The sequence below is a fragment of the Parambassis ranga genome, chromosome 24 (assembly GCF_900634625.1).
Source record: "Parambassis ranga chromosome 24, fParRan2.1, whole genome shotgun sequence".
Classification (NCBI taxonomy): Eukaryota; Metazoa; Chordata; class Actinopteri; family Ambassidae; genus Parambassis; species Parambassis ranga.
The window spans coordinates 10,038,463-10,049,834 of NC_041043.1; the positions used below are offsets into that span (position 1 = coordinate 10,038,463).

Sequence of the window (11,372 nt, forward strand, 5' to 3'; positions counted from 1 at the left end):
ATAAAGACATAATATTTAATAACATGTCACAATATATTATACATATACTACGACAGACTTTCCTTACATTATGTCAAATCCCATTGAATCATCTTACATGAAATGCCCACGTGTAATGGTACAACCCAAAGTGACAGTGAAAGCGCAGTCAAATTTCATTACGGTCAAAAAATCTGGATTTTATTGAGGTAAATTTAAATGTTATCAGAATAGATACACATTTTATATGTGGTTACAATGTTTTTTTAATATAGAAATTTTATTCTTTGCTTCCTGTCACGTGTCCGCTACAGTAGGATCATATGACTTCAGTCGATAAAAATGAAAGCCGTGTGCGGCTGGTCGAAAGCTGTAGCGCTAATTTTTATCTTTAATTTATATTTTAACGCATGTTATCAACTGACCGAGCTACAGGTAAGACTTGGATTATGTGATGCAACGACTGTACCCTTTACCAGACTGAGTTAATGTTTGTAGACTTTGACAAATCACTGGTAAACAACGTGTTTTGATAGACGTACAGTAGGTGTAGGGGGCTAGCACTGATGGCCGGTTAATCGGTTACCTTTGCTTTGATTCATAACCGCAGGTATGCTCGATGTGTGGCGGGACGGTCCTGAATGGATCCACAGTAGGTCAGTTTTGTTCCTTATCTGCTGGACGGACAGAGGGACGTTGCTGCGTTAAAAATAACAACACAATCGACCCTGAACGCATCATCGGGTAGGACTTGTAAATAAATGTCAGTTTATTTCCTGTGTGATTCAATTATTCAACATTGTAAATTATTACTTCAAATATTTATTGTTTCAGATTGGATCTATCCAATTGTTCGATAACTCACTTGGAGGATCTTCACGGAGCGTCATCTGTGTTCATGCTGTGAGTTTTCACGACCTCTTTTTTGAATTTTTTGCCTGGACATGTTGTCATGTGACTGTGAAGTTATTTTAAAGGCATGGAATAAACATACAAGCCACAACTGAAACTGTTGTCTTCAGATCTCTGGCAAACGCACACACACATGCAGGCAATTCTTCAGAATGATGATGATGATGATAAGGAGTTTTTTTTCAGCCACAGGAGTTATATTGCTCTATCTAGCAGCATAACAACGTTCATCTGTCCTATTACCTTCTTCTTACTGTCATATTTTCTATTTTTTGGTACCAATTGTTTCTTTTCATGTTTGTATTGCAGAGACCTCTCGCTCAACCCCATTGTCAACATCACTGACACAACATTTCAAGGATTTAACAAGTTAAATTACATGTAAGTATGAATAAATGATGATCGACTTTCCTTGTCAGTATTGTCTTTAATTTTTGTATTTTTTTTTAAATCCCTCTGCAGGATTTTGCCACATGACATACTTTGTCCAGGAGGTAACATTTCTTGGGAAAAGGTGGAGGTCAAAGATGGAAACCGTCTTTGTGAGGGCCAAAAAAACATTTGCAACCAGACAGGACAGCTGTGTAAGTTCCGACACACAACATCTAAAACCATCTTGTGATATAAGGCAGCTATTCTAAATATTATATTAATTGTAATTCACAGCCATAGACTGTCCTGAGAACTCCCTTTGCGCCCCCTATGGCCCCGGCTTCTTTCAGTGCAGCTGTGCTGACGGTTACCACGGCTACAAGTGTCTCAGAGAGGTCAGCTCTACAAGCAGCTTTCTGTGAATTGTCGAGTCATTGCTAAGATTTTTTCATCTACTTTTTTCCCCCTCACTTTTCACATTATTGGATCATTTGACACTGTGTTATTTGTTAACAGGGGGAGTTCCCAGTTCTCCAGGTGTTCGGGGCTCTCGCAGCATCTACAGTTGTGATGTCTGTCCTGCTGTGGGCCACCCAGAGACGCAAAGCCAAACGGCTCTGAGGCTGAACGCTGCTTTTAACCAGGCTAAAAAAGGCTAAATACTGACAGACAAAAGTCTGAGGTGACCCCCAGGCTTTTTTAAAAAGACTATTTTATAGATTTTACACTTCCTTTGGGGCAGCTTATATATTTATTGAAGGGACATTTAAAAGTCAGACTTTTTGTTTTTAGAGAAACAATTTGCTTCAGGTTAAAAATGACATTTTCTTTTTGGTCAGAAATTACCACTATGACAAGTTAATTCCATATTTTACTATATTTTAATGCATTGCACTGACATAAGATTTAACTGTGCCAAACATACTGACATACTGAATGAGTTTGTGGTTACACAAACATTGAAGCAGGAATTTGAGCGACAATTTATTGCATGTTGAACATGTATTTACTAACTGGTATAGAAAAATCACGTCTGTTTTAATGTACATGACTTAAATTGAAGAGTTTCAATGGCTGTAAATGTAATGGTGATTTTACTGACTTTAACTTCTTAAGCTGCATGTTAAATTGTACTACAACACGTTATGTAGATGTTGATAGAAGTATGTGTGAGGTATGTTTTGTTCATTGGTCACAATAATGAACTGCATGAATGCTTCTTCCCAATAAGATGCAATCAATGTTCCAATAAAGATTTATAAAAAACATGTATCTTTTTACTATTATGCACAACATTAAATCAATATATACAATATTTGTGCCAATATTTGTCCTACTGGAATAAGAACTACATCGTTTTTTGTTGGTGCTAATCTGGAAGCTGAGGCACTTTATTATCACCTGCTACAAGAACTCAGAGTAAAATCCTTCAGGTCCTTAAAAACTAGTTTTTTGATTTAGGGAACCGCATAATTCTTCTGATATACGTCAGCTCCAGCTGTAATTAGGGACCCTTTCCCCGCTTGTTTGAAATCGAATGCCGTGGTTGAGAACCAGAGCGTGTTGTGATCCGCAGTGGGATTGCTCTGCTCTAACTACAGGCAATTAAATGTTGTGTTGTTAAGAAACAATGGATCCATTAACATCTAACTGCTAACATCTTGCTAATTATCCAATTCCACCATAAAGAAACACATGGACGCCATTTAAAAAGCATATGCCATTTCAGATATATATTTATTGCATGCTAAAAGCACGATATTTTGTGTTGTGTGCACGCGCTGTACTCATGCACACAGACTCAGAGAACCAAAGCTCTTGGCTCACACTGAGGTCGTTCACTGGTCCACATTTTTTACTCGTAGCACCACGGGGACCGAGGTGCAGGGGATCATTCCCAGATCCGTGATGACTAGGTCCACAAAATCAGGCGGCGTCACATCATACACCAGGTTTAGCAGACCAAGGGAGGGCACTTGCTGCCAGTTCTCTAGCTGGGTCTTACCTTTACGGGTCACAATGAGGTCATCCGGGTCATCTAGGAGGAGAGAGAATGATTAAAATGTAAAGCAGACTGTTTTATACAAAATAATCATAAAAAAATATGCTTTCCTTACCAAGTTCATTGGATACAAAGGAGTCCGTTTGTACCCTCTCACAGAACTTGTAGGTCTCACAACATACCAGCACAGGCACATTAAAAGCTTTGGCGACCAAGGCTATCTGTGATGTCCCCACTCGAGACATGACGTAACCATTGGCCAGCAGAGCGTGAGCACCAAGAAACACCTTCGATACCTAGAGGGGAATGAATGTGCTGAATCCTCTCTTGTCGTGAAGACATCAAAGATCTGACGCAGGTCTACTGTAGCTTCATAATTACCTCTGGAAGAATGTAGGAGACGGCCGAGATAAGAACGTAGGTGCAGCTAATGCCTCTCTGGACCAGGCGTCGCAGGGCCTCCCTGCCCTCCAGTCGCGGCCTGCTGTCCACCACGATAACACGGAACTTCCTGTTTTTTTCGAAGGCCTCGCACAGGATGTGGTTGACCAGTGATGAGCTGGTAGAGAAGATACATTTCAGACGGTGTAATGTTAGGAGAAAATGTGGAAGCAAGGAGAGTTGCAGACACAAACAGGGAAGAGAAAGTGTTAACAGTGGGTTAAAAAAAGGACTTGTGTCTGGACATGTCAGTGTTGGCATTTGTTTAACATGACACTCAATGCTTAGTAACAAGGAACCACACGATTTGACAATATATCAGCCTTAAGTCGCTTACCATCCATAGACCAGGATGACGTCTCCATCGCTTATCTTCTCTATGGAGGACTTAGCGATAGCTTTAGCAGCAAGAATGATTTTCTCATTAATGTAGCACTCGATACAGTTCAGCAGTTTGCTTTTTGCCTGAAAACAGACACGGACATGAAATAGTTGTAAATTCAGTGCATACCGCCTGCAGTTAAATTATAATTTAAAAACACTGACCTCTTCTTCTTTGCACTGACTAGGAATATTGGAGATCTCTTTCTTGATGTATTTGATTGCATTACCCATGCTGGCTGACAGAGGGCGACATTGATTCAAAAAACTGAAAGAAAAAACCCACAGACACACTTTATGAGCTAAATAAAAACATGTACAGTATCGTATGTAAACGTTAGTGGTGCAAATTTAAAAAAAAAATTGCTGCTACCTGATATAAGGTTTCAGCTTGTTGACCAGGTCCCTTGATAGCTCCTCGTTTGGAGGTGTTGTGTAGTCCCTTATTACCTGATGTGAAAAGTCAGATGATGATGCCTCACATTAATAATACCGCTTTGGCTAATTCCATCTCAGCTTATGTGCATGTTTCTAGATTCACATGTGAAACAGATATATATTTTAACATTTATGTCATCTTTGCATTTCAAAACACACATGTAGAGGCCATTTTAATGTACATTAGTGCTTCTCTACAACTTGTTCCATGCACACAATGAGTCATTGTTAACTTATCTGACAAACGTCCAGTATGCTTAAAGAAATGACATCCAGTTTACAAACCTGATCATAAAAGGGCTGTTGATAAGAGGTCATTTATCCTCTGCTCGTTTACCTCTTCTGACCGAATTTGAGCTATTTGGCTAAAATCTCATCGGCCAGTGCAAAAAAACTGCTCTGTCCTAACTCATACAGTGCCAGGCTGAATACACAGAATGAATGGTCTGTGCTGTGAGTGACTATACCTGTATGAAGGCATGTAGCAGGGCAACAGAGCGAGCGTTGGATCCTGCCACAATGCCCTGTGAATACTGGAGACCCAGTCGAACAATAGCAGGATGAATCACTGTGGAGGGAATGCTGCAAACAACAACAGTAGTCAATAAGTGAAGAGGATCTACACAAATCAAGCTCAACACAGACGAAATGATGAGCTGTATGGTACAGCTTACCTGAGCTGTTGTGTTAGAGGGGCTTTGCGACTGTACTGGTGGAGATGAGAAAACAGGCTGACCTTGTAGCCGTAGTCTGAGCGAAGTGGGATCTAAATGATCAAACACAACAGATTTACTTTGTATACTCTCCAAACATTTCCAACACTCCAAACTGATTGCACAGACGAGGACAGCAGGTTATGATCAAAGCCCAGCACAGCAAACAGCTCAGCGTTGTGGTTAAACCACACACACACACAAACACTTTGGGTTACATTGAATTAAAAATGCTATAACATGTAAGTAAACTATACTGAAAAAGTGTTAACAGCACACACTCTGTAAAGCCTGGACTCGATGGCCTATACCTTATTTTCAGCATTATACCCTGGTCTCTGAAAGAAATGTTAGGTAATCACATGCAGTTACAGCTGATATATGTTGTAACATATAATACATATGTAATATAAAGTTAATGTATGCTGTGTTTCTAGGTAGCTCTCAAGAAGAAGAAGTTATTGTGGCCGTTGTTTTGTTAGAAATGACCAAAATCTAACTACACTCACAATTTTTGAGTTACCACCCTGTAAGTGTTTTCCATTACATACATCTGTCTGTTATGTCCATCTACTGGAAGACTGATTGTAACTTCAAGCAGGTATTAGCAGGCCATATGTAACACATTTTACAAATAAAGCATGTTTTCTCCTTTCTTAACATATGTACGGCACGGTAGCAGAGTACAGCCAACCTGTTGTCTTTCCAGCTTCTTAGCTAGTTTCTTTAAAACATCCGGGTTGTCCACTTGAATGTGTTCTGGAAGCCTCTTTACCACTGAAAATACAAAGATTGTTACTTTCCTCACAGTGAGGTGATGATCCAAAAACCTCAGCCTAATAAACTGCTGGTTAAGTGCTTCTCTGTGTGTCACTACCTATGTGTGGGTCTAACAGTACCTGGCTGCAGATCATTGGGTGGTGCTTTAGGTTTGCCCGTGGCAGCCTGCTGTCCTGTCTCCCCCTTCTTGCCCTGTTTGGAGGCTCTCTCTGCTTCTTGTCGAGCTCTCCTCTCAGCTTTCAGCTCTGCTTTACTTTTGGCGGGCTTGTCTGCTGGGGCGGGAGCCTCTGAGGCAGGCACAGAAACTGGTGCAGGAACAGGCACTGCTGAAGGAGCTGGAACACAGATATCGCATTCACTAATAATTATAATGTAGAATATGCCTTTTGCCTCCTTGTTCATCCAACTACAACAACCCTTGGTGCTGCATTAACAGTATGCACCTTTCTGTATCGCAGTCTGTGTTGGAGGCTGGGACACTGGAGCAGCTGAAGTCAGCGGCTTCTTCTCTTTCTCACTTTCCTGTGAAGCCTTGTCATCTTTTCTCTCCTTTGTTTTCTTCTGCTGTTTCTTCTCTTTTCTCAGCCGCTGTTTCTCCTCTTTAGTAAGTTCTTTGCCTTCACTCTGTTCAGCAACAATTTCACAAGGGGCATCATGTAAACAACAGCAACTAAGGCACAGAATTGCCCTTTAAATTTAGAAAGAATACAGTGTCTAACCTTTGCACGTTCAATTTCATTTCTTCCGGAACCATCTGTAAGACAAGCAGTGGTTTATCAAATATTATAATGCAATAATCTTCCGTTCCTGCATTTGATAAACAGCAGTGAAAGGCTGAGCCAGCAGCTAGCCCCTCAGTTTAAATAATCCTTTTAGCTTTGGACATCACGCTAACGCTAACGGCTACGTATCAGGTTTAAGCGCGTCGTCTTAACAACACAGTAAGGGACTTAAAACACCCATATGTAGTTGTTATATTTATTTAATCACTTCTCTAAAAGATGATGCAATAATATCATGATGTCTGCCGTTAAACTACACTGTCCCCTACTATGGTACCGTTGACTTGCATGCTATGCTAACATTAGCAGTTTTAGCATCTGGAAATTAACTTCGCTACGAGCCGAAATAAAAGAACCGACAAACAGAACAAGAAGTACAAGACACTATTCTGTTACACCCAACGAGAAGAAATAAAAATACATGCAGAGAGATATAAAGTCCAGCTGTTACAAGCTCAGAAACCCACCTGTCACTCCACTGTCAGCCATGTTTACGATACGGCCTCACTTCCTCTGCTCCTGCAGGAACTGTAGCCCCCAAAATATTATATCGCCCCCTGGTGGGCGAAGTGTGGCGAACATGAGCCACGGATAACTAGAAGGGCATTTCCTGAAGAAAATGTTTGATTGCTGCAGCTGAAGCATTGCTTTGAATGCTGATGTGAGGATTGCTCTGAATTGCTGGAGAATCAGAATAATTCAGAGCTTTGTATGCCTCTGTGTGTCAGCCTGTTTCATGGTAACAACAGAGGAGACCTCAAAAACCACTCCAACTTTGAGAGCCTGGCGTGCAGAAATGATTCAGAATTAGAAAATTCTGAATACAAGTTTGATAGAGCAGCATCTAATGAGCGAATCATTACAGGTATTTTCAATTCTTTTGTATTTTTTGGGGGGGGGAATTATTTTAGAACAGGTAATCTATAAATTGATACTATATATATTATTATATATTTTTTAATAAACCAATGTCAGTATCTACTTAGAAAACAAACACTCCATAATATATATGAAGTTTTTAATATACCAACTTGTATATTTTCCATTATTTATTTTTGTCATTAACCACATTTAGAACTTTCTACCCTCTTGTTGTGTATTATTATCATCTAAATCTCTACACTGAGTGGCTGCAATTTATATAATAGATAGATTATGTATATTTCTCTTCAAGCCCTTGCAGCATAATAATCACATCATCAGTGGTCTGTTTTATAATCGGAGTTTGAGCATTAATATATAGAATGATCAAATGGCTACATGCTGAAATACATCATCCATTGTAAGAATGTGTTATCATGTAAACTACAACAGCCTACTATCAGAGGTTTCAGCCCTACATATAGTGGAAAGGTAAAGGAGTCAGCCTGATGCTACAGGATACACATGTGGGTGATGTGATTCTTAGCTGGATTTTTTTGTGTGTATATCATTAGTGTTGATGTAATAATCTTACGTGGGCAGTCATTTCCATCACTGCACACTCAAGAAGAAAACATATTTTGTAGAATATGGGTGCTATCCATGGTACTGAATTTCTTGGACTGTTAATTTTCCATTAGTGGGAGAAATTGGTCAGCAGCTGACAATACTGCACTAAATTATAATTTACTGCCAGTCTTTTATAAATAATTAAATGAATAGAAAACATGTCTACATGTCCATGTCTACATAATATATGGTGTACACATTACACCCTGCTGCAGAATAAGGTTTAAAAATAAAATAAGATTAATTAATTAATAAAATAATTATTAAAAATATTAATAAAGAGAATCTGATAAAAATCAACAAATTGACTCTTTTATTTGCTTTTTAAACACACAACACACAAACATACAATAACCAAGTTACTAAAGAGAGAAAACTATCTACATATAAAATACAGTATGTCATCCATTTCACTACCACCTCCAGAGTAAGCAGCATTACAGCACAACGCCACTGTGTCTTCCAAGCTGGTGTCTGCTGACTGAATTCACGACGCAGTAGCTGGTTGAAGGGGACCAAACCTCACAGAAACACCTGACTTGGTTCCGTTTGACCAGCCACAGCAAGGCGTGTTGCTTCAGCTGCAAGAGGCAGAGCAAGAAGAAGAAGAAAAAAGAGAAAGCATGCAGGGAGGAGGTCAAGATGGAAGGTTACATGGAAGGGAAAGAGAGGAAAGAGATGAAACAGAAGGTGGACATCATCTGCAAACTGGCTGCCGTGTCCGTCTTCAGCCTTACCTGATGAAACACACAGAGAGAAGAAGGATATAATTAATGAGTCAGACAAGAAGCTCCATGTCACCAAGCAGATAGTTCCTATTTAGAGGCTTGGGATGCCTGACAGCCTGTAACATGCCCCTATTTCCTTCCAAAGCCAGCCTACAGGAGCGAACTTTCACCCTGAGCAGTGACAGCTCTGCATCTCTGCCCTCCCTCCTCCTTTTTTGAGAGTTCTGTGGTTGCTATAATGGGTGACAGCTGTGGTCTGTCAATCCCTCTTGACTGTCAGCAGTTGGGGCAGGGCAGGAATTTTTCAAGAAGTCCCAGAGACCCGATCGGTGGCCCTGGGAGTAATGCTAACTGTACACGTGCCTGAGTTGAAGAAGAGGGTTCAGGCCTTTCACCTGTTGTCCTGCCACACACACACATGAACCCTGACACCCTCCCCCCCTCCTCCCATCTCATAAAACAGACAAAGACACACTCTTTCACTCTGAAAGCTTAAAAATCGCACACAAAAAATAAGTGTTGGATGCTCGTGTCCCCTTGAAACCACACACTTCCTTACATTCCATAAGTGGTGTATTAATATGGGGATATAAGGAAGCATGTCCTCACAAGGGGCAACAACTGGATTCACTGCTTCTCGGGCACAAAGCGCCCTTTCATAGTCACACACACACACACACACACAGAGGAAAAGAAGCGGGAACAACCAACTTAACAATGTGGCAGATGAGGAAAAACTGGGTTCAATCCTTACATTAAAACTGCAGCGGTTTAACAGACGGATAACTTTCCAATATTAAAAATCACACAGACATTTTGATGCCAATGGGATGATGCTGAGTTGTGTTTAAATATCAGCGGATTGTGAGGCAGACGAAGGTCACTGCCTGTTTTATTTCCTAAACACAACTCCCTGTCAAGTCATGTTGATCCCCAAAGATAGGTCTGCACTCCAACATGAACAATATTGAAATAAAACAGTTCAGGAGATTTGAAGATACTCACCTTCATTGTGCTTCCTTCTGTGGAGATGCAGGCCGCTGTCCTTCCCTTCATGATTACTCTTCTTCTAGTGGGAACTTCCTTGATAAATCTACCCACTGGACCAAATGGCCATTAAAAAGACAAGCCCATCTACTTTGATTAGACCGTGACAGCTCATCTGAGATCCTGTATCACACCTCAGCTTCCCCTCACCTGACAGAGGCGTCAGGCTCCGACAGAAAACATCTAACAGCTGCTCTGACACCTGATTTTCCTCACACTGAGCTGCAAAATCAAAGAAACTGAACCGAGGCTCAGCGTCTGCAGCTGAACCTTAGAAGCTGAACCTAGAAGAGGTTGGGCTGCATCAAAAACAGATTTAAATAGTAAACTGTGACCCAAACTCACTCCGGCCCCACTCCACATCCCCTGATGCTGACTCCTGCTCACACTAACCCTCCTCTGCTCTCTCTCCACCTCAGCTCTGCTGCGATCAACCATCCTCCTCTGTGTCCGGCCCCGGTGGATTGTGCCCACAGCAGACCTTGCAGATCGGCCTTTTCTATCCCGCCAGGAGCGCCCCCCCACCAATGCGGCCTCCCACCTGTTGGTGTCCTTTAGAAGCCCGGGCCTCTCCTGCGCCTCCTGTCCGGCCCAATCAGGGCCCTGACAGGGGGGAGCCAGCCTGTGAAATCACACCTCTCAGCTGTTCACACTGGGCTCGAGACACCCTACACCCCTGCCGTTCCTCTGTTCAGCCCCCACCCCACCACACACACACACACACTCCACCCTTCACCCCACCCTGCCTCTATTTTACACCACATGTCAATGGCTCCTTTTTGGTTAGAAAAAAAAGAGGGATGCAGAGAAACAAGGAAGCAACTGCAGGATGGGCGTGTTTTACTGGGTTTGGGGGGTACAGTCAGAACAGCAGGCCGTGAGTCACAGCTGAAGACAAGGTTGAGTTTCATCCCACTTTGGATTTCGGCCTTCACTTTTGCTCCATTGTATCACTTACAGTAGTTATCAACCATCACGGACCACAGTCACGCCGCTTCATGTGATGACATGATGATTTAGAGGAATAGGTTTCTACCAAATGCTTTGATAAACTGTAATGTAAACTACTGTCCCTGGAGCACAGCCAGTGATATGTGAGGAGTGTGTTATATGGGTGGCATCATAAAAAAACAAGCCATAAATTCTCCAGTGGCCACAAGGTGACACACCGAGTACAAAAAGAATGAAAGAAAAGCCCCAAAGGAAAACACACAGATCGTCAACAATTCACTGCATACGTGCTGTTTAGTATCTGAGGTTTGAATGATCTGTGTGGCCACACAGCCATCACCAACACTGTAGAGGC

General features: G+C 41.5%; 2 protein-coding genes and 1 long non-coding RNA gene across 4 annotated transcripts; 1 reads left to right on the forward strand and 2 right to left on the reverse strand.

The window, feature by feature from the left end:
- The first annotated feature begins 266 nt into the window (after positions 1–266).
- On the forward strand, positions 267–1,969 carry atraid (all-trans retinoic acid-induced differentiation factor). Its single transcript, XM_028397785.1, has 7 exons — positions 267–414; positions 590–723; positions 814–882; positions 1,201–1,272; positions 1,354–1,475; positions 1,558–1,658; positions 1,780–1,969. Exons 1-7 carry the CDS (start codon positions 322–324, stop codon positions 1,882–1,884), a joined length of 696 nt encoding a protein of 231 aa, XP_028253586.1. The 5' UTR covers positions 267–321; the 3' UTR covers positions 1,885–1,969.
- A 999-nt stretch (positions 1,970–2,968) lies between these two features.
- On the reverse strand, positions 2,969–7,344 carry eif2b4 (eukaryotic translation initiation factor 2B, subunit 4 delta). 2 transcript variants are annotated; one of them, XM_028397783.1, is made up of 14 exons: positions 7,268–7,344; positions 6,738–6,772; positions 6,462–6,642; positions 6,138–6,353; positions 5,933–6,015; positions 5,550–5,576; positions 5,200–5,291; positions 4,993–5,107; positions 4,461–4,537; positions 4,253–4,355; positions 4,044–4,171; positions 3,647–3,824; positions 3,381–3,561; positions 2,969–3,301 (listed from the first exon to the last, which is right to left on the reverse strand). In XM_028397783.1, exons 1-14 carry the CDS (start codon positions 7,287–7,289, stop codon positions 3,102–3,104), a joined length of 1,638 nt encoding a protein of 545 aa, XP_028253584.1. In that variant the 5' UTR covers positions 7,290–7,344; the 3' UTR covers positions 2,969–3,101. The 2 variants fall into 2 exon arrangements, with proteins under 2 accessions (XP_028253584.1, XP_028253585.1); XM_028397784.1 differs by lacking the exon at positions 5,550–5,576.
- A 1,243-nt stretch (positions 7,345–8,587) lies between these two features.
- LOC114428868 (uncharacterized) lies at positions 8,588–10,730 on the reverse strand. Its single transcript, XR_003669616.1, has 2 exons — positions 10,025–10,730; positions 8,588–9,028 (listed from the first exon to the last, which is right to left on the reverse strand). It is a non-coding gene; the product is annotated as an uncharacterized LOC114428868 (long non-coding RNA).
- Between the last annotated feature and the right edge of the window lie 642 nt (positions 10,731–11,372).